The sequence below is a fragment of the Chlorocebus sabaeus genome, chromosome 12, assembly GCF_047675955.1.
Source record: "Chlorocebus sabaeus isolate Y175 chromosome 12, mChlSab1.0.hap1, whole genome shotgun sequence".
In the NCBI taxonomy this organism is placed as follows: Eukaryota; Metazoa; Chordata; class Mammalia; order Primates; family Cercopithecidae; genus Chlorocebus; species Chlorocebus sabaeus.
This window is the reverse complement of record NC_132915.1, coordinates 107116925-107136227: the sequence shown is the minus strand read 5'-3', so window position 1 is coordinate 107136227 and position 19303 is coordinate 107116925. Positions and strand designations below refer to the sequence as shown.

General features: G+C 57.1%; 1 protein-coding gene across 5 annotated transcripts in view; it reads left to right on the top strand.

Moving 5' to 3' along the window:
* Positions 1-18893, top strand: part of RAPGEF1 (Rap guanine nucleotide exchange factor 1) — a 158570-nt gene extending 139677 nt beyond the window's left edge. For all 5 annotated transcript variants that reach the window (XM_037994051.2, XM_008005881.3, XM_037994052.2 and 2 more), the window contains 10 exons: positions 4277-4361; positions 6485-6577; positions 7487-7672; positions 8804-8888; positions 9000-9094; positions 11156-11234; positions 11340-11441; positions 12963-13060; positions 15285-15413; positions 16029-18893. In XM_037994051.2, the coding sequence (XP_037849979.2) occupies positions 4277-4361; positions 6485-6577; positions 7487-7672; positions 8804-8888; positions 9000-9094; positions 11156-11234; positions 11340-11441; positions 12963-13060; positions 15285-15413; positions 16029-16179 (1103 nt within the window). In that variant the 3' untranslated portion in view covers positions 16180-18893. The remainder of the gene's footprint in view (positions 1-4276; positions 4362-6484; positions 6578-7486; positions 7673-8803; positions 8889-8999; positions 9095-11155; positions 11235-11339; positions 11442-12962; positions 13061-15284; positions 15414-16028) is intronic.
* The last annotated feature ends 410 nt before the right edge of the window (positions 18894-19303 follow it).

Below are 19303 nucleotides of genomic sequence, written 5' to 3'. Positions count from 1 at the left end.
CTGTCCCCTTCTGGCAGCCAGCCCTGAGCAGGTCTGATGAGCAGTCCTGGGGCACCTGAGTCAGAGCAGGGAGAGCCCACCTTGGGAGACAAGTAGATCATGTTCAACTCCAGGCATGTGTGGCGTCTGTCCTCCACTGGTACAAGGTAATGACCCCAGGGCCTCCAGGGTCCTTGAGGGGCTCAGCGCATAGCAGGTGCACCACAGACAGTGCCTTGAATGGTGGCATGTCACCCAGTAGTACCAAACTTAAGATAACTTGCAGGTACCTTTTGATCCCTTTCCTGACTGCTGAGTCACTCTGTTATTCCAGACCGTTAGACCAGACTTCACTCACATACTCCACGAGGAAATTCTTAAAAGTTTGTTCCGTCCAGGAACCTTCGATTCTGTAGCAGTGGCCTCAGTTTCACAGCACACGGCTGCCCCACCCCACCACGCATTCAGTGTGCTGATTGAGAGGGCTGGAAAAGCAGGGACCATCCCCTAATCCCTAAAACGCCCTGTTGGGTGGACTCTGCTAGCAAAAGAGCTGTCATTCCCAGTCATGTTCTGGAAAGGAGGTGCCAGTGACCTGGTGGGGCGCGGCCGCAGCCCCCTTCACTGCCTGCCCTCAAGGGGCCAGCACCACCCGGCCAGCCCATCTCTCCACATGCTGCTTTGCTTTTTACATTGAAAAAAATGATTTAAAAGATGATGTCAGAGCAACGGTAAAGTAAACTGTGGAGGGAATGAAAACGCCCCCACCTTGAAATCCTAGCCCAGCCTGTTTCATTTCTTTTTTTTTTTTCTTTTTTTTTTTTTTTGAGACAGAGTCTTGCTCTGTCGCCCAGGCTGGAGTGCAGTGGCGCATCTCGGCTCACTGCAAGCTCCGCCTCCCGGGTTCACACCGTTCTCCTGTCTCAGCCTCCCACTGTTTCATTTCTGTAAAGGACTCTGTCCCTGTGTTTACTCAACACGTTTCCCAAAACATGTGACCTAGAATGACTCGGGGAATTTCTGAATTATGGAAGTAGTACTAAAAAATATTTACGTTGCAGAAAATTAGAGAAAAAGAAGAGATGACTCCCACAAACTCACCGCAGCCACTGTTCCGCCCTCCCCTTCACTGTTCCCTCACCCTTTGTTTGTTCTGACCAGGGCAGGGCCCAGACCTGGCGATGATGCATCCTAGCCCCAGCTGTGCCATGACAGGCTCGGAGGGCCCCTGGGCAGTCCCCAGGCTTCTCGGCCTGAGCCAACTCCACTTGTTGAAGGGGTGAACGGTGCCCGTTGTTATGCGGATTACGTGAGGGAGTGTGAAACCTGCCCCACACGTCAGTGGTGCAGGGGGCGTGATCAGCACCATCCTGAGCGCAGCCCTCACTTGGTTTCTCTGCAGTGAATCCCCTCCCTGCCTGACACAGTGGGGCTCCATCCTCAGCCAGGCACAGGAGTGACTTTCATTTCCTTTTTGTCCACAGTGAGGGACTGAAATGGGAGCTGGCTTCAGACCTCGGCTCCAAAGGGTGAACTCCACTGTCCTGTCGGGTACAGCCAGCTGTGGCCAAGGCTGGAGGGGGCCCGAGACAGGACAGCCAAGAGGCTTCTGGCTTTTGCTAGCTGGACCTGCTGAAAGGAGGCTCTGTGCCGGTGGGAGCTTTGCCTGATGTTATTAGCAGGAGGGTTGGAGGCTCCCCAGAACCAAGGTTGTACCTAGGAAAGTATTACTGAGGCAGAAGCCATGGCTCCACTGGGAGGGTGAAGCACCTTGTGGCAGGTAACAAAGCAAGCTCCTTGGACAGGTGCCTCCTGCTAGCCATAGATTGCACCAGCAGCACGAGCGGCTGGGAGCCCCATGGCTCAGGCCTGTGGAACCCAGCCTGCCGAGCAGGGCTTGGCAGGGAGAGGCCGTGTGGGGGTGCTTTGTGGTTGTGTGGCTCTGCTCTCAGGTGTCAGGACCTGCATGGGAGAAGGTCAGGTCAGCCTTGGCCTCAGGCCTCAGCTTAGATCCTGCCTATCCCTTGGCAACTGTGTGCCAGGCCTGTCACTTAGCCCCAGAGCTTCCAATTCCTTGGGAGGAAAATGAGGGACAATTTTGGGGCCTTTTAGGGCTGTCACGAAGACCAGGTGAGCTAGGGTGCACAGAGTGCTCAGGGCCACACCGAGAGTCCTGTGATCACTAGAGGAGTGGCACGGCACTGCCCGTCCCAGAAGCCAGGTGCTGTCCCATCTGCCGTAATCCAGGGCACAGCAGAGGAGGGAGGGCTCTGAAATTGGGCAGACATGGGCACAGACCCGGTGTGGTGGTGTGGCCTCGTGCCTGGGCTCCTCCTCCCTCGGTGGGGTAACAGGCCTCTCTGTCCTTGTGGGATTGCTCTGGGCACTGAAGGATGTGGCGTATGTTCAGGGCATGGCCCAGTGCTCACCAGCGAGTCCCACGAAGTCGCCATGGCTACTGGCAATGATGCACCCGCAAAGGCCAGTTGACTTGGGCCCATTCTTCTAGAAGCAGGTGTGGGTCTATGCTGGCCATCTCTGCTTCCTTCCTGAAGCACTCTTTGAACAAAAGTCCAAGCTTGACAGTGAACTGGGTAGGTGTGGGGGCCCGGGAATGAGCCCGAGCACGGTGCACATGGGCCCTGCTGTGGTTCCCAGCCCATGGAATGAGCCTGAGCACGGTGCACATGGGCCCTGCTGTGATTCCCAGCCCGTGGAATGAGCCTGAGCACGGTGCACATGGGCCCTGCTGTGGTTCCCAGCCCAGAGCCTCCCTCACTTGCCGGCCCCACCCCATGCAGCCTCCAGTGCAAGAGCAGGCATGGGGTTTCCTCTCTTGTGTGATGCAGGAGGGGATGGGGCAAGGGTGGGGGCAGGAGCCAAGCCAGCACGGCTCAGCTGGAGACATTGGTTCCTCATGGTTCCTCTACCCAGCAGCTCGGCAATGAGTGAGAAGGTGGGAGCAGGTGGTCTGTGCCCAGAGCACAAGATTTAAGCCGTGCATGTGTGCGCCCAGCCTCACAGTGAGGAGCACGGCTGCGGAGGGAGCCTCCTTGGGTCTCACCCCTCAGCAGCCATGCGGGGTGGCTGCAGGGAGTGAGTCTGGCCACCTGTTGGCTCAGGCAGTGTCCTACGTTCTAAAATTCCACTTTTTTCTGTAATATCAGAGACAGCACAGTTGAGAAGGTGTCACCACAGCAAATAAATAAGGCTGTTGTAATTCTAGGAAGTCTGGGAGTCCCTGGCTGGTACCAGCCTCCTCTTAGAGGAGACAGGCGTGGAGAAGTGAGGGGTGGACGGGAGCTACCAGCCCACATCTGCCCAGTGGCTGGCACCACGCCCCTCCTCGGTACCTGGCCCAGGCTGTGCCTCTTCAGCCTATCCCTTAGGACCCAAAACGTGGAATTTCCCCAGATTTTTGGGTTGGACCCTACCATCTAAAAGTACTGGCTGGGCACAGTGGCTCACACCTGTAATTGCAGCACTTTGGGGAGGCCACTTGAGGCCAGGAGTTTGAGACTAGACTGGCCAACATGGTGAAACCTTGTCTCTACTAAAAATACAAAAATCACCAGGTGTAGTGGTGCGTGCCTGTGGTCCCAGCTACTCGGGAAGCTTGAGGCAGGAGAATCACTTGAACCCAGGAGGCAGAAGTTGCAGTGAACCAAGATCACACCACTGCACTCTGGCCTGGGCGGTAGAGTGAGACCCTGTCTCAAAAATAAAAATAATAATGAAAACTTAAAAATAAAAGTACTGCCTAGGATTTCATTTCAGGATCCTGCTGACAAGTTTGAACAAATATTTCCTTTGTGCCCATGATGGCTAAGACCCTCTGAAGCATTAGACACGGACAGGCAGAGCCTCTCAGAGTCTAATCCAGGGCTGGCTTCTACCTGGAACAGGCATGCCTCCGGGTTTTGATGCCTAGGGCAGGCATCACTCGTCAGCCTAAGTGCCCTCTTCCGCTGGGACCAGAGCTGGCCTCAGCTCCCACAGCACGGTTCTCCAGGCAGCACCATCGTCAGTAGAAAGTGCCCATGAGATAAAACCCATTCCTGTTTTCCCTCTCTGATCTGCTATTTCCTTTTAGAGATGGACAGAGAGGACGTGTGACTTCTCTGGGACATGCAGGCGGAGGCACCAGAGGGGGTTCCCAGGCCCTTGGCTCCCTCGCCCGTCCCACTCCCCATGCCATCTCCCCTGCCTCTCTCAGAGCAAGGACCCAGATCCACCCCAGCTCCCACCCTCAGCCCTCTGCACCCTGACAAGCAGCTTGTGTTGCTTTTCCCTCTAGATTTGGTGTTGTACTGCGAGGCCTTCCTGACCACCTACAGGACCTTCATCTCCCCAGAGGAGCTCATCAAGAAGCTGCAGTACAGATATCCTTTCCCGCCTGACCCACGGCCCCTGCACCATGGGCATTTCAGAGAGAGAGGGGCCCTCTTGCCCCTCGGCCCTCGTGGGGGAAGCTGAGCAGCATGTTGGGTGGCAGTGTGATTGAAGTGGGGACACAGGAGCCCCACGGACCGAGGTTCCCACCTCTGCCCTCCTGCATTTCAGCTTTGAGCTCGGGCAAGCTCCTCATCTCTTAAAGGGTCGAGTGAAATGATGTGAAGAGGCTGGAACGTAGTCTGGGAATGTGTGCCTGGTGGCAGTTGTGGTTATTGGATGATTCTGAAAAAGAATTAGGCCCCGGACTGGGAGGGAGCGAGTGTGCCGGTCCTGCAGACGCCCCTGCAGAGACCCCCCACGGTCGGCTCTGGCAGCTTCTCAGAGCTGAGCCCCAGGACATTGGGCACGATGGACACCAAGACCCAAATAGAAAGCTCAGGGGTCAGCACGGTCACCTCCCCCGCAGCGGACTCTGCGACTGCCACATCCACAACTGGAATGGGCTCCTGTCCCCAGATCTACCTCACGGGCCCACCCTCAGTAAATGTCACCCTCTGCAGTAGTGGCTGAGAAGGACCCCAGGGGCTTGGAAGGACCCACTTGTGTGACCCGTTGCTTCTTCAAGCCCGAACCTGCCCACCCTACGAGGCTGACCTGCAGCTGCTGCTCCAGGAGGGCAGGCTGGGTCGGCTGCTCCTCAGCCACCTCTTAGCACATAGCCCACGGCTGCCATCTGCTGGGCAGCTGCCACCACCTGGGGTAGGAAGTCCTGAGTCCACCAGCGCCCTCACGGCTTCCTGTATGCCCTGAGCCTTCACTGCTCCACTCGGGGTCTCCTGCAGACCTCCGGGCCTCCCGTTCTCCCTTCGTGGTGACCTTTAGAATTCCGAATCTATCAAGACAGACGTGGACATCTTCCACTGGCGGAGTCTCGGGTCCCTGGGAAGTTCTGTCACTCAGAGCGCCTGCTCACAGGCCTGGCTCAGTGAATGGCTGTCACTCACACGTGTCGAGGACTTGCTGGTCAGGCGAGATGTGCTTTACATGTTTACATGTGTGCTTTCACGTAGCTCTATGACCATTTTTTAATACGTGTGTGTGGGTGTGTGTAAAATTACCGTATTGTACATGGGGCCACTGCTCTATAATTTCCTGTTGTGTAATTGAGGAAACCGAGGCTCAGAGACATGAAGGACCTGACCCATGTGGCTGCTTGGTGGGAAGGCAGCCACATGCCACTTGCCCCCCTGCTGCCAGCGCCCAGGCTCTCCACCTCTGCCCGGCTCAGCCATCATGGAAATGGTGCAGCATCAAGGTCTAGGCCTGACTGGCTGGCGACCCCTGTGCTATGGACCAAGCCATCATCCCTGCTACATTGCTCTGTCCTGAGCCCCATGACTTGGAAGGTCCAGGATCGCTAGAGAGAGAGCAGGAGGGTATCGGAGAGGTCTGGAGAGTTGATGGCAAGCACAACAGCCGGGCAGGAAACCCTGACTGCAAAGCAGAGCCCAACCTCAGGGCATGAGCCAGAGCTGGTCGGGTGCTAGAAGGGCTGCCCTGGAGACAGGGAGCTAATTTGGAGCGTGCTGCAGCTCTGGGAAGAGAGACCCGGCCCAGTGTCACGGAGGCGAGAGCTCCCCTGCAGAGCCCAGGGAGGCAGCCTCAGGATGGAAACTCACAGAAAGACTGGAAGGAGACACTTCTGGCCTACACGCTTGCCCAGCGACCTGGGGTTTTAAGGGTGTTTGGTTTGGGCCCACCGTTCTCTACCTAAGGTTCAGCAAGGCACTCTCTACATGTCTGTAGTCTCACGGGCACCTCGGGGTGAACCCGACAGAAAGGCAGGCCTGGACAGTGCAGCAGAGATGGCATGGCAGGCAGGAGAGGACAGCAGCCGGGGGCATCCCTGGGGTCAGATGCCTGTGCTCAAATCCTGGCTTTGCAGTTGTTGCCCTGCGCTAGTCCCATGCCCTCGTTTCTGGATGCCAATGCTTTACACGCAGGGAGACGGGCACATTGTGAGCGCTCAGCAAGTGGTCCCCAGGAGTCAGTCCTCCACTCCCACCACCCCCGGCCGGCCACGTGGCTATTTCTTTAACCCATGCTCCACATACGAGAAATTCTCTCCCTTCGCCGATACGTTCAAGAAGCGCGTCAGCAAGAACACATTCTTCGTACTGGTGCGGGTGGTGGATGAGCTTTGGTGAGTGCTTCACCCTTGGGGTCCTAGGGGGCCAATGGGGAGGCAAAGGCTCCAATCCACCTGCTTCTCCTGCCCATCGGCTCTGGGCAGAGCTGGCTCTTGCCTGCATTATCTTGGTCCTTTGAGAGAATGGCCCATCCCCAGCAGGCCAGGGTGAGGTGGGTGAGGGGTGTCTCCACCCCGCGCCCAGGCCCTGGATTTCCTCATGAGGTCCCTCCTGGACCCTCAGGAGAGAACCCGCCACACCCACCTGCTCCCATGGGTATCTTAGGTCCAGTCTCCAGCAGGCCATGCTCTCAGCCACCAGCCATGGTGGAGGCTGTGTGGAGGCTGGAATGGGAGAGGCTGCCTCTCCCTCACTCCTAGTGTTTCCATGGCTGGCCATCTGACGGCATGGCACTTGCCATATCGGTTCCGCTGACAAATCTCCATCAGGCGGACTGTCTTCCTCCTGCTGGGGGAGATGACTGTGGTCAGTGGCTGTGCGGCTGGGAAATGGCCATGCGTGGACAGCTCTCAGCAGGGCAAGTCAGGAAGTATCCCTCGGGCATCTAGTCTGAGAGGTCAGGAAGTCTTGGTGTCTCATCGCCCAATGGGAGCAGCAGCTCCCCAGGGTGGGATTTGTGTGGGACTTGTCCCTGCAGACCAGGCCCCAGCAGAGTCCCTGGCACTTGTCCAGTGCCAACAGATGGCTGTTGCGTGTGTGGCAGGTGCTATGACCATCCCAACACCTCCAAGAACACAGGCAGCCATCCCAGGCTCTCGTCTCCTGCTCTCTTCCCCTGAGAAGTTTCCCAGCCAGCTCTGTGCCAGTCATGGCCCCGTGCCCTTTGTGTATCCCAAGGCAAAGCCAGAGTCTGCCTGGGCCTTGTGTTCCTGGTCCTCACCTTGTGCTCTTTGGTCCTTCAGCCTGGTGGAATTGACAGAAGAGATCCTGAAGCTGCTGATGGAACTGGTCTTCCGCCTGGTGTGCAACGGGGAGCTGAGCCTGGCCCGCGTGCTCCGGAAGAACATCCTGGACAAGGTGGACCAGAAGAAGCTGCTCAGGTGTGCCACCTCTGGCCAGCCCCTGGCGGCCCGGGGGGTAGCAGCCAGGTGAGGAGCCCACCTCTCCAGCCCCGCCTCTTCCCCAGGAGCTGTGCCTTTCTCAGTTTACCCTCCCTCCCTGCCAGCCCCACAGCCCCAGCCTGATTCTGCGCAGGCCCTTTGATGAGGTGCCTCAGGAACAGCCCCGTGGGTCCCTGGGGGCTGGGCCTCTTCTCCAGGAGACACATATTGGGTGGTGATCCCCTTGTGACTAGGAAGTGGGCAGCAGGGCATGGGGCTTCAGAGGACAGGGCAGGAGTGCACACACCCTGGGCTTGGGTCAGTTCTGGGTTGTCCCAGCATGAACACGGCAGTGGTTGATGCTAGCCCGGCCCTCTGGGCTACCCTGACCATCCCTAAGAATCTGCATAAAGAGTCCGGGCGCGGTGGCTCAAGCCTGTAATCCCAGCACTTTGGGAGGCCGAGACGGGTGGATCACGAGGTCAGGAGATCGAGACCATCCTGGCTAACACGGTGAAACCCCGACTCTACTAAAAAATACAAAAAAGTAGCCGGGCGAGGTGGTGGGCGCCTATAGTCCCAGCTACCAGGGAGGCTGAGGCAGGAGAATGGCGTGAACCCGGGAGGCAGAGCTTGCAGTGAGCTGAGATCCGGCCACTGCAGTCCAACCTGGGCGACAAAGCGAGTCTCTGTCTCAAAAAAAAAATCTGCGTAAAGATTCCTGTCTGTGGCCTGCCCCCTCTACACCGACGGTGAGTGCCATTTGCAGCTATAGATGTCTGTTGAGTAGTGGGCTCCTTCCGGTGAGTGCATAGCCTTCGTTTCTTTGGCACCGTCTCTGTTCTTGCTGGCCACCTAGAAGCGGGCTCCAGCCATGAGTGAGCCTTCTTGGCATGTCAGTTGTCCATGAGCTCACGAGGGAAACTCAGGCTCCTGATTCCAGAAGCTGCTGGACACACTCAGCAGAAGCAGGAAGGAAAGGCAGACAGTGTTGTCCTGGAGAGAGGCAGGAGGCCCATAGGGCCCCAGGGAGCCTTTTGGGGCTTCCCCGCCACGTAGCCTCCACGCTCCTGCTGGGCAGAGAGGCTGTCCTGATCCGACGCTGCAGCCCGGGCCTGCTTACCTCTCCCCACCGCCCTCCCCACCCCTGACGGCTCTTCTCACGCCTCTGTCTTCCAGGCCGGGGACCTTGCACGACTTTCACAGCCATGAGATCGCGGAGCAGCTAACTCTGCTGGATGCTGAGCTCTTCTATAAAATAGAGGTACAGGCTTCCCCTGCCATGGGGAGCCACACTGGTTGTCCCTGAATGAAAGAAACCCCATCACGGGAAAGCCGGGGGCTCCACCTCCATCTGCCTTCTTTCCTTTTGCAGATTCCTGAGGTTTTGCTTTGGGCAAAAGAGCAGAATGAGGAAAAGAGCCCCAACTTGACCCAGTTCACGGAGCACTTCAACAACATGTCCTACTGGTGAGGGGCCCAGCGCCAAGCCCTGTTGCTCTGGATGGTGGCACGTATGGGTGGGCTCTGCGTTTTCCTTTGCATGGAGCTCAAATGGTAGGAGAAGGAGCTACCTCTTTCATTCCTCTAAGCTCCCGGGGGCCCCGCGAGCATTGACGACGAATGGTAGACAGAGGACAGGGGCAGGCAGAGGACAAGGGCAGGGACAGGACGGGGCTTGCTGGAAGTGGCCACCTGGTTGAGGAGGCTCAGCGGGGAAGAGTGCCAGGGTCGAGGAGCAATGTCTGCCGTAGGTGGTGTTGGGAAGGGCGTCGAGTTTGCCCTCCTGCCCTGTCACTGCCAGGCGGTCTCAGGCTGACGCTCACACTGACTCTGCCTGACAAAACAGTTAGCACAGGAGTGGGCTCTATAACATTAATGTTTGTATTTAGTCTTTAATTCTCTGTGTGTGTGTGTGTGTGTGTGTGTTTGAGACGGAGTCTCGCTCTGTCACCCAGGCTGGAGTGCAGTAGCTCGATCTCAGCTCACTGCAAGCTCCGCCTCCTGGGTTTACACCATTCTCCTGCCTCAGTCTCCCAAGTAGCTGGGACTACAGGCGCCCGCCACTTCGCCCGGCTAGTTTTTTGTATTGTTTAGTAGAGACGGGGTTTCACCGTGTTAACCAGGATGGTCTTGATCTCTTGACCTTGTGATCCGCCTGTCTCGGCCTCCCAAAGTGCTGGGATTACAGGCGTGAGCCACTGCGCCCGGCCTAGTATTTAATTCTTAAAGCAAAATAAATCCCAGTAGTGTGTTTATAAAGCAGAGAGCTCTTGTCTCTTCAGGAGGCGGCAAAGCCCCCACAGCAGCTCAGTATCAGGCAGGGCCCCGCCCCCACTGCCCACTGCTGTGCCAGCCCCACTGCCCGCTGCTGCCTCCAGGAGAATGTCTGATGTGTTTTAAAGGCCCCGAGATCATCTCCCCTTTTCCTGCCATCCTCCCCACAGAAGCACTCCGTCCTGGGGAAAGCATGTTTAGCCATGGCAGTCCAGCGTAGGGTTTTGCCCAACAGGATGTGGTTTCTAAGGCAGACGGAAGCTGCACACAAGGCCCCAAGCCTGGCTTCTGACAGCAGCCTCTGGCTGGGTGCAGGAAGCTTGGGGGCACGCTCCACAGGGCCTGGCTGCACAGAGGTGCAAGCGCAGTGGCTCACACCTATAATCCCAGGACTTTGGGAGGCCAAGGCAGGAGGATCACTTGAGCATAGGAGTTTGAGACCAGCCTGGACAACATAGAGAGACCCCCATCTCTACAAAAAATTAAAATTAGCCAGGTGCAGTGGTACATACCTATAGTCCCAGCTACTCCGGAAGCTGGGGCAGGAGGATCAGTTGAACCCAGGAGTTCAAGACTACAGTGAGATATACTCACAGCACTGGGTGACAGATCAAGACCCTGTCTCTTTAAAAAAAAAAAAAAAAAAAAGGAAGAAGCAGCAGTGCAAAGTGTGGCACCTCCTCTACGTGACCCTGGTAGTGGCCCCTGTGAACCACAAGAAACTGAGGCCAGCGTGACACCCCTGCTGCATCTATCCCACAGATGAGACTGGCCTGTGGCTTTGGTCTCGGCTTTGGTTGCTACTAAGGTTCTCAGAAGTTCCTTACCTCGTGGCTGCCTAAGGTGACTTCTTACGTCACGTGCTAGCGGGTCTCCCCAAGCCAGTCCTGTGCCGCACAAGGAACTTGCCCAGTCCCTTGGTACTTGGGGTCCATGCTTGCCAGGAAAGGCTCTGATCCTTCCATGCTCCACCTGCAGATTCGAAGCCCCCTTTGGGCCTTTACCAGATTTCCTTATGGTCACCAGATTTATTGTCACCAGATTTCCTTGTGGTGTCTTCCCTCTGTCCCAGGATGCCGTGAGCTCCTGGAGAGCAGAAAGTAGGTCTATGCCTGGGGCAGGTTGCACATACTCAGTAGGGGTGGGCTGGTGACCACTGGCATGGGGGTCGTACAGGTCCTGTCTCCACCAGGACCCCTGGGGCCTGCAGGGACTGGTCAGCTCAGCTGTTTCTTTTTCCCTTGGTCCATGCAGGGTCCGGTCCATAATCATGTTACAGGAAAAGGCCCAGGACAGGGAACGGCTGCTCTTAAAGTTCATCAAGATCATGAAGGTAATGGTGGCCAAGTCCTCCCCAGGCCCCCACCATCAGTCCCTGCCTGGGGAGCCCGGGACCCGCCTGCCCTCGTGCCTCACGGCGCCACCCCTCTCTCGGCAGCACTTGCGGAAGCTGAATAACTTCAACTCCTACTTGGCCATCCTCTCTGCCCTGGACTCAGCGCCCATCCGCAGGCTGGAGTGGCAGAAGCAGACCTCAGAGGTGAGCGGCCTTGGGGCGTGGGTGGGAGGATGCCTGGTAAAGGGGGCCATGCAGCCCTCAGACAACCAGCTGTGGCAGAAAGTGCTCCCACTGAAGCAGAGGCTGGGCCTAGGCCCCTGCTCTGCCACCGACATGCTGTGTGGCCAGGACAGCTGCCCTCCCACCTTCCTGTCTCTGATCGCCAGTCTTCAGGCCCCAGGGAGCTTCAAGGTTGGTTCCAGGGTGGTCACGTCCTGGTGTTCTGCTGCCACCCAGCAGGCCCATCCCTGGGTTCCCATCTCCCCTGCGCTTCCTCAGCCCGTTCTTCCGAAGGGTCTGCTCTGGGCCGGGCGCTGCGGTGGGTGCTGGGGACGCACTGTGAACAGCCCAGCACGGTGTTGGGTGGGTTTCTGCTGGATAAGTGCTGAAAGAAGAAGGGTGGGCAGGTGGGCCAGCCCAGAGGAAGTGTCCCTCATGCCACCACCTGTAGAGGAGGAGGAGTTTCCTGGGAAGGGAAGAGAATCAAAGGGGACAAAGGAGTACACAACCGGGAGCAGGTGGGGATTGGCACCTCCAGGGACAGGAGGAGGCCAGGGGACCACATCCCCGGAGAGGGGGACCAGCTCTAGGTCATGAGAGCCTCAGGAGCCTGGTGAGGAATTGGGCCTTTATCCTGTGTGGGGAAATATTATTGCAAGTATTGCAAGTGGGGGCAAAACCCATAGCTTTGAGTGTCAGCCAGGCTACCCAGGGATCATGTCAGGGATCCAAGTGTGACCAGACCACCCAGAGGTCATGTCAGGGACCCAAGGGTCAGCCAGGCCACCCAGGAGTCATGTCAGAGACCCGGGTGTCAGCCAGGCCACCCAGGGTCGTCTTGTTCAAGCCCATGTTCAGGGATGGTTGTAAGCTAGTGTATGGGGAGAGGTGGGAAATTCACACGGCCTCTCTGCAAGAGGGCTCCTGAGGAGGCAGCACTGCAGGGAGAGGCACCTAACAGGAGAAGAGGCAGGAGAAGGGCCTTCTGAGTGGGGCAGGGCTGGCTGAGTCTCCTAGGCGGGAGCCCACCACCCCTGCAAGAGAGAAGCCTCCCAGCCCTTAGGAGGGCGAAGTCACATGCTGTCTCTAGTTGGTCCTCCCTGAGTGCAGGGCAGAGCAAAGGCAGCTCGGAGCCAGGAGTGACGCCACTCAGTGTGTGCCTGGGAAGCTCCTCTGGCTGGCAGGAGCCCATCTTCCAGGACGTCGTACACACGTAGGCGCTGGCTGTCCAGGCACAATGAGTACTGTGGGATGTTTCTCCACAGAACGGCCTGAAGTCCCCCTGTGACCAGGGGTTGGGCTGACACTCATTGAAAAGGACAGAATCCCTGCTGACCAGGGCCAGGACCCACACCTGGCTGGATGTTTGCGTGTGGTGGGACCTGTGGAGGTGGGCAGGGGGTGGTTGACCCTCCATTTAGTGAGGAGGACCAGGGCTCTGTCCCAGCATTGCCCCAGCACTCGCTCACACCTGTCCTGTCCTGTCCTGTCCTGTCCTGCCAGGGCCTCGCCGAGTACTGCACGCTGATTGACAGCTCATCCTCCTTCCGAGCCTACCGGGCCGCCCTCTCGGAGGTGGAACCGCCGTGCATCCCGTACCTGTGAGTAGCAGCCCCTCCAGGCCCCCAGCCCCGCCTGGGTTTGCCTCCATTGCTCTGGGGAAGATCTGTCAGGCTCTGGCAGAGAAATCCTAATTTAGGGGTTTCTAACAGAGACATTTGTACTTCGGTTTTACTTAAGGTTCTTGTAATACATAATGTACAATACATATATATAATATAATACATAATGTTTCTTATAATACAGTTTAAACAGAACAGAAGGGCTCAGGTGAAGAACACAGCTCCTTCCCCAGCCCCCAGCCCGGCTCTCGTTTCCTTTCATAGCCTGCTCATGAGCATGTGCAGCCATGCTTGTGACAGATGTATGGCTCCTGTCCCCACACACGGCATCACACACTATTCCAGTGTCCTCACACGTGGATGCGCATTAGAGCAACCTGAGGATGCACAGCCACCCAGGAACCTTGAGAGCCTTGGTGTAAAGAAGTTCAGAAAGTGCTTCCTGAGTGTGGACCATGGGTGGGAGGAAATATGTTTCATAGAAAAGGGACATAGCGGAATAACCAAAGCCAAACAAGTGTCTGTTGCAGGAGTTACGAGAGCCTTTAGTGTGCCATAGACACTGAGAATCTCCAAGAGACCAAAACTCAGCAGCATCCCAAGGCTGAGTGTTCAATGGCACATCCTATAGGATTCCTGTAGGGCTGCCCTCGAGGCCTCAGCTCTCAGAGATACAAATCCCCAGGCTTTCTGCTCCGAGCGCTAACAGTCTTTCCCACCATGGCTCCACAGCTGCTCGCTCAAGCTGAGTTCTCCCTGAGTGGAGGAGCCGCCCCCATCTCTCTCATCTGGCCTTAAGTCCTCTGCAGTCAGAAGCACCTATTAAGTTACTACACCTTGTTTGTTTGTTTGTTTGTTTGTTTGTTTGTTTGCGATGGAGTCTCACTCCGTCACCCAGGCTGCAATGCAGTGGCATGATCTTGGCTCACTGCAACCTCTGCCTCCTGAGTTCAAGCAATTCTCCCACCTCAGCCTCCTGAGTAGTAGCTGGGATTACAGGCGTGCGCAACCATGCCCGGCTATTTTTTTTTTTTTTTTTTTTGTATTTTTTTTAGTAGAGACAGGGTTTCACCGTGTTGGCCAGTCTAGTCTCGAACTCTTGACCTCAGGTGATCCACCTGCCTTGGCCTCCCAAAGTGCTGGGATTACAGGCGTGAGTCATCGCACCCGGCCTGTTTATTTATTTGTTTAATAAAGACGGAGTCTCTGTCACCCAGGCTGGAGTGTAGTGGTGCAATCATAGCTCACTGCAGCCTTTAACTCCTGGGCTCAAGGAATCCTCCCACATCAGTCTCCTTAGTAGCTGGGATTACAGGCACACACCACCATGCCCAGCTAATTTTTGTATTTTTTTGTAGGGACGAGGTCTTGCTTTGTTGCCCATGCTGGTTTCAAACTCTCTTTTTATTTATTTATTTATTTTTTGTTTGTTTGTTTTTTGAGACAGACAGAGTTACATTCTTGTTACCCAGGCTGGAGTGCAGGGGCGCAATCTTGGCTCACTGCAACCTCCACCTCCCAGGTTCAAGTGATTCTCCCGCCTCAGCCTCCCAAGTAGCTGGGACTACAGGCGTGCACCACCATGCCCAGGTACTTTTTGTATTTTTAGTAGAGACAGGGTTTCACCATGTTGGCCAGGTTGAGCTCAAACTCCTGACCTCAGGTGATCCTCCCACCTCGGCCTCCCAAAGTGCTGGGATTATAGGTATGAGCCGCCACACCCAGCCTAGCTGTTTTCAGACTCTTGAGCTCAATCCTTCTGCCTCAGCCTCCTGTAGTACTGGGATTACAGGTATGAGCCATCGCACCCAGCCCACCACACCTGTTAATAAAAGGAGATCTCCGCCCCTGCCCTCTGGTTTGGGTTTTGGTTTTTTTGGGGTTTTTTGTATTTTTTTTTTTTTTTATTGCTCATTTGTTTAATGTTACTTTAGCAGCCATGGCAGCCACGTCACCCTCAGGCTCCTCATCAGCTGTACTGGCTTCCAAGGGCCCCAGCAGGTGCTTGTGGAGCCAGAGGCCAGAGGCTGAGGAGGGAGTTTGTTCTGGGAAAGACAGACACCCCAGACTGGCTCTTTGGTTTGCTCTGGGGTTTGGAAGCAGCAAGGGCTAGAGTCGTGTCAGGCGCTAGGACTCGCAGTGAGCAGCTGCCAAACCAGCCCCTCCCTGTAGCAGTAACAGGCTTCCTAACCCGTCCTCCCAGGGGGCTGATCCTGCAGGACCTGACCTTCGTTCACCTGGGAAACCCAGACTACATCGATGGGAAAGTGAACTTCTCCAAGCGGTGGCAGCAGTTCAACATCCTCGACAGCATGCGGTGCTTCCAGCAGGCGTGAGTGCCGCTGCCCCGGGGGGCTGGGCAGAGCTGAGCCCTGGGCCACACCCAGGGAGAGACAGCCCGGGATGCCGAGGGGAGGGGGAGCCACAGAGGACCCAGGGACCCGCCCCTTGCTGAGCAGGGATATAGTCCAGGCCCTTCAGTTTCTGCCAGGATGACTTGAAAGCATGCCCACCAGGCTCCATGCCAGGCCTGGCCCTGGGCCTGGACCCCGTGACGGCACAGCTCGTCCTCCCATTTTACACACTGGAAGCTGGTGCCCACCTTGCTGTGAGAAGCGCCTGACAAACCCTGGCCTGCCTGACTCGGAGGCACCAGAGCTCCCCCAGGGCGGGCCCTGACATGCATTGTTGGGGGCAGTGGGGTCACCTGGGGCCCCTTCCCTTTGAGCAGCCCAGCCTCAGGGCCCTGTTTGTGCTCCATATGCTGGTACTGTCTCTGAGTGCTAGTGTCCCCCCTCTGTCACGCTGGTTAAACGGCAGCCCCTGCAACATCCATTGGCTGCGAGGCTGTGGGGATGGTCCCCACGGCACCGTCCAGGAGGGTGGCGCCATCGGACCGTCCAGCCCACACAGGTGCTCACTGACTGCTCCCCATCCCCTGCACCAGGCACTATGACATCCGGAGGAACGACGACATTATAAACTTCTTCAATGACTTCAGTGACCACCTGGCTGAGGAGGCCCTATGGGAACTCTCTCTGAAAATTAAACCCAGGAACATAACAAGGAGAAAAACAGACCGGGAAGAGAAGACCTAGGAGCAGCCGCCGGGATCGAGGAGAATGCTCGAGGGGCGCGGAGGGCAGCTCCCAGACCGGAGAGGACCTTGGACCTGTTAGGCGCGTGGCAGGAGTCCCGGCCTCGGAGCCACGAGGCTGGCCAGGCCTCAGCGGGGCCGGGCGGGAGCTGGAGCCTGCCTGCCGCTTCCTGCCTCCCTCCTCTGTGGGAGCAGACCCGTGGGCCTCTGCAGCCAGCAGGCAGGTCTTGTTGCCAATTTGCAAACCGGTGGTTTTCTGGTTTGGTTTTGTTTTCTGCTTTTACTTCCATCTCTCCCCTCTTGCCCTTCCACCCACTCCCCTCCAGGGAGAGAGCAGCAGAGACCTCATCAGCAGACCAAGGAAGTGGCGGGTGCTGCCCCTCCCTGAGCTCCAGGGTCCCTGAATCTTCTGAAATGGAAAATGAGTGGAGGCCCTCTGGGGTGGGTTGTCCTCCAGGGGCCCTGGAATGTGGGGGCGAGCAGCTGGGTGGGCAGAACGCAGAGTAGACTGGGAGGAGGTCCTTTCACTTCTCGCTTCCGCTTCTGTTGCATGGAGGATGGTGTGAGCTTTGCAGCAGGCCCGGAAAGGTACGCAGGTGACCCCTTAGCAGCTGGTGCTCTGCACCGCGGTACTGGCGCCATCAGGGCCTCCCTTGCCCGCTGAGAGCAGCAGCAGTGTCTGTCATCCCGTCGCCCCTTACCCCCCACCCCAGGCCACTGGGCCCCTCCCACACCACCTGGGGAGCTGAGCAGAGGAGGCTGGAGTAAGGGAGGACTTGATCATCCAAGAAGTACTTTTTATTGCCGGGAGTCTTCTGAACCTTACCAAACTGAGGCCAGAGCTGAGCTCCTGGGGGAGTTAGTTCAGAGGGGAGAGGCCAGCACCTCCCTCCTCCATCGCTCGCTGTGTGCCTTAAACTCCATCTCCTGTCCCTCCCCATCCCCTGGCTTTCCCTCCCTCCTTGCCCCATCCTGGGCCGGCCAGCAGGGCTCCTCCTCTGGCTCTTCAAACCTTTCAGCCAGTGCTGTCAGTGCCCCTGGGAGAGAAGAGCATCCCTGAGGCACCCGAATGGGCCCTTGGGGTGCAGGGAGGCAGAGGCCTGGCCGCAGAGGAGCCTCCTAAGGTAGCAGCTGCAGCAGGTGCGCCCTCTCCCTACTCTCCCCACACCAGAGCAGCTTGCAGAGCAGATGCTCTTTCCATCCTCCTCGTCAAAACCGTTCTTGCTGCTGAGCTTGACAATCTGGGCAAGGCTTGTGGGGCGCTTGGCAAACAGAACCTGCCCTGTGCCGCCCGGCTCTGTGGCCTCCAGCATGAGCCTGCAGGCAGGGCACTGCGGGAACCCAGTCGTGCTGCCCCAGCCCATGCCTCTGGGTCTGCTGTGCATGAATGAGTGCTCACTTGTCCCAGGTTTAGGACAGCAGGGTCAAGTGAACAGCAGGGTCTAACTATGCTTACTTAGCCCAGTTCAAACAGAACAAAGGCAAAACGTAGAAAGCAACATCTGTTGATCATTTGGGTTTTGTTTAAAACAACCATGTCACTTTGAGTCCTTCATGGGTTTTTGAACAGCATTTATCAAGAAGAAAATGTGGGTTTTTTTCCCCTCTCCCATGTTTTGTTTGTCCTGTAGATAGAGGGAGGAAAGCCGTGCAGTGGCAGGCGGGACCCCCTCTGGCGGCGGGACCCCCTCGGGCGGTGGTCCTGCAGGGCCAGCCGGGACCTGTCACTTTATTATTTAAGGAATGTGTGTGTAGAGTCGCTGGCTTATTAACAGTATTGTGTGTGGGTTGGGTTTTTAGTTTGTTCCTTCTTTTTGAAGTCCCTTCATTTCAATCCTTGCCTCTCTCTCCCCTTCCCTTGCCCAGCTCTGTTGAATGCTGCTGTGCGCGTGTGAGGGCCTCTCTGCACACAGGGCCCTTGGGTTTGTGCGAACTGAAATTCTCCCTGTATTTGTAAGACTCGTAGGAGTCCCCCTCTGTAGCACAGGCAGTGCCAGTGCCATGCTGCAGCCTCAGAAACCGGGCCTCTCCCCCCAGCAGCAGGCGGAACCGTGTCTGTGGTCGGGTGCTGTCCACAGCTCTGTCTGCCTTGTTCTTGGGCTTGAGCCGGGTGGAGGTGGGGTCTCTTCACCTTCCCTGAATTCAGAACAGACCCTGTGCCTGGCCCCAGTGTGCCCAAGCAACTCCCCAGGCCCTTGTTGGGAGCCCTTGGTGGTCTGAGCAGCGGGGCCCAGGCAGCACATGAGCAGTGCCCGGGGCTCCCTGTGTGAGGATGGCAAGGTGCGATGTATGTCTCACTTATTGATGGCAGGCGTGCCCCTGCGCCCCTGCTCCTGGTCCTGGTTATTGCTGAGCTCTGTGCTCAGTGCTGCGGCCTGGCCATGGCTCGTCTGTTCCTTTTTGGGGGCCGGGTGGGTTGTGGGAATCAGTCTTCACAGACAGACAGGAGCCAGGCAGAGGACTCGTTCCTTGCAGAGGTCAGTCCTCACCTGCAGGTGTCGGGGGTGGCAAGGAGGGGCAGACGCACACCATGTCTGACCTAAACCCGATTCTGGGGAGCGTCTCCCGCTCCAGCCCCACGACCTCCACAGGGTTACATTGTAATATATATGCCCCAGCTAACCTGTCTGATGGTGGCATCTTCCTGCAGACATTTCAAACATGTAACTTTTATATGGAAAAAAAATAAACACAGACGAAAGCCGCCGAATGTCATGTCCGCGCCCAGCTGCGTGTGTGCAATTACAGTGACAGCCCAGCCTGCTCCGGGCTGGCCTCGCCACCTCTTTTCTGAGACCCCTCTCACAGGTGGGGCTCCTGGGAGGCTGAGGGCCATTCAGCTGCATTCCCAGGCCCACTCGCCGCCGTTGGGGTAGTTGTGGCTGAGTGGAATGGATGTTGCCAGAACTTTCCCTCCTAAGCCTTGTGCCCTAGAAGCAGTCAACTGGGCAAAGAATTGCTCGTTCCCCGGAGGTCGGTTCATGCATAGGAGCCCCCCACCCCAGTGTCCTGGTGAAAAGGGCATTCCTCGGGTGGGATTCGGGAGCACAGGCTCTAGAACTGCTCCTCAGGGCCCGGAAGCACTGTCTTTATGGTGTGCCTTTTGCGGTGTGTCCTCTGCCACC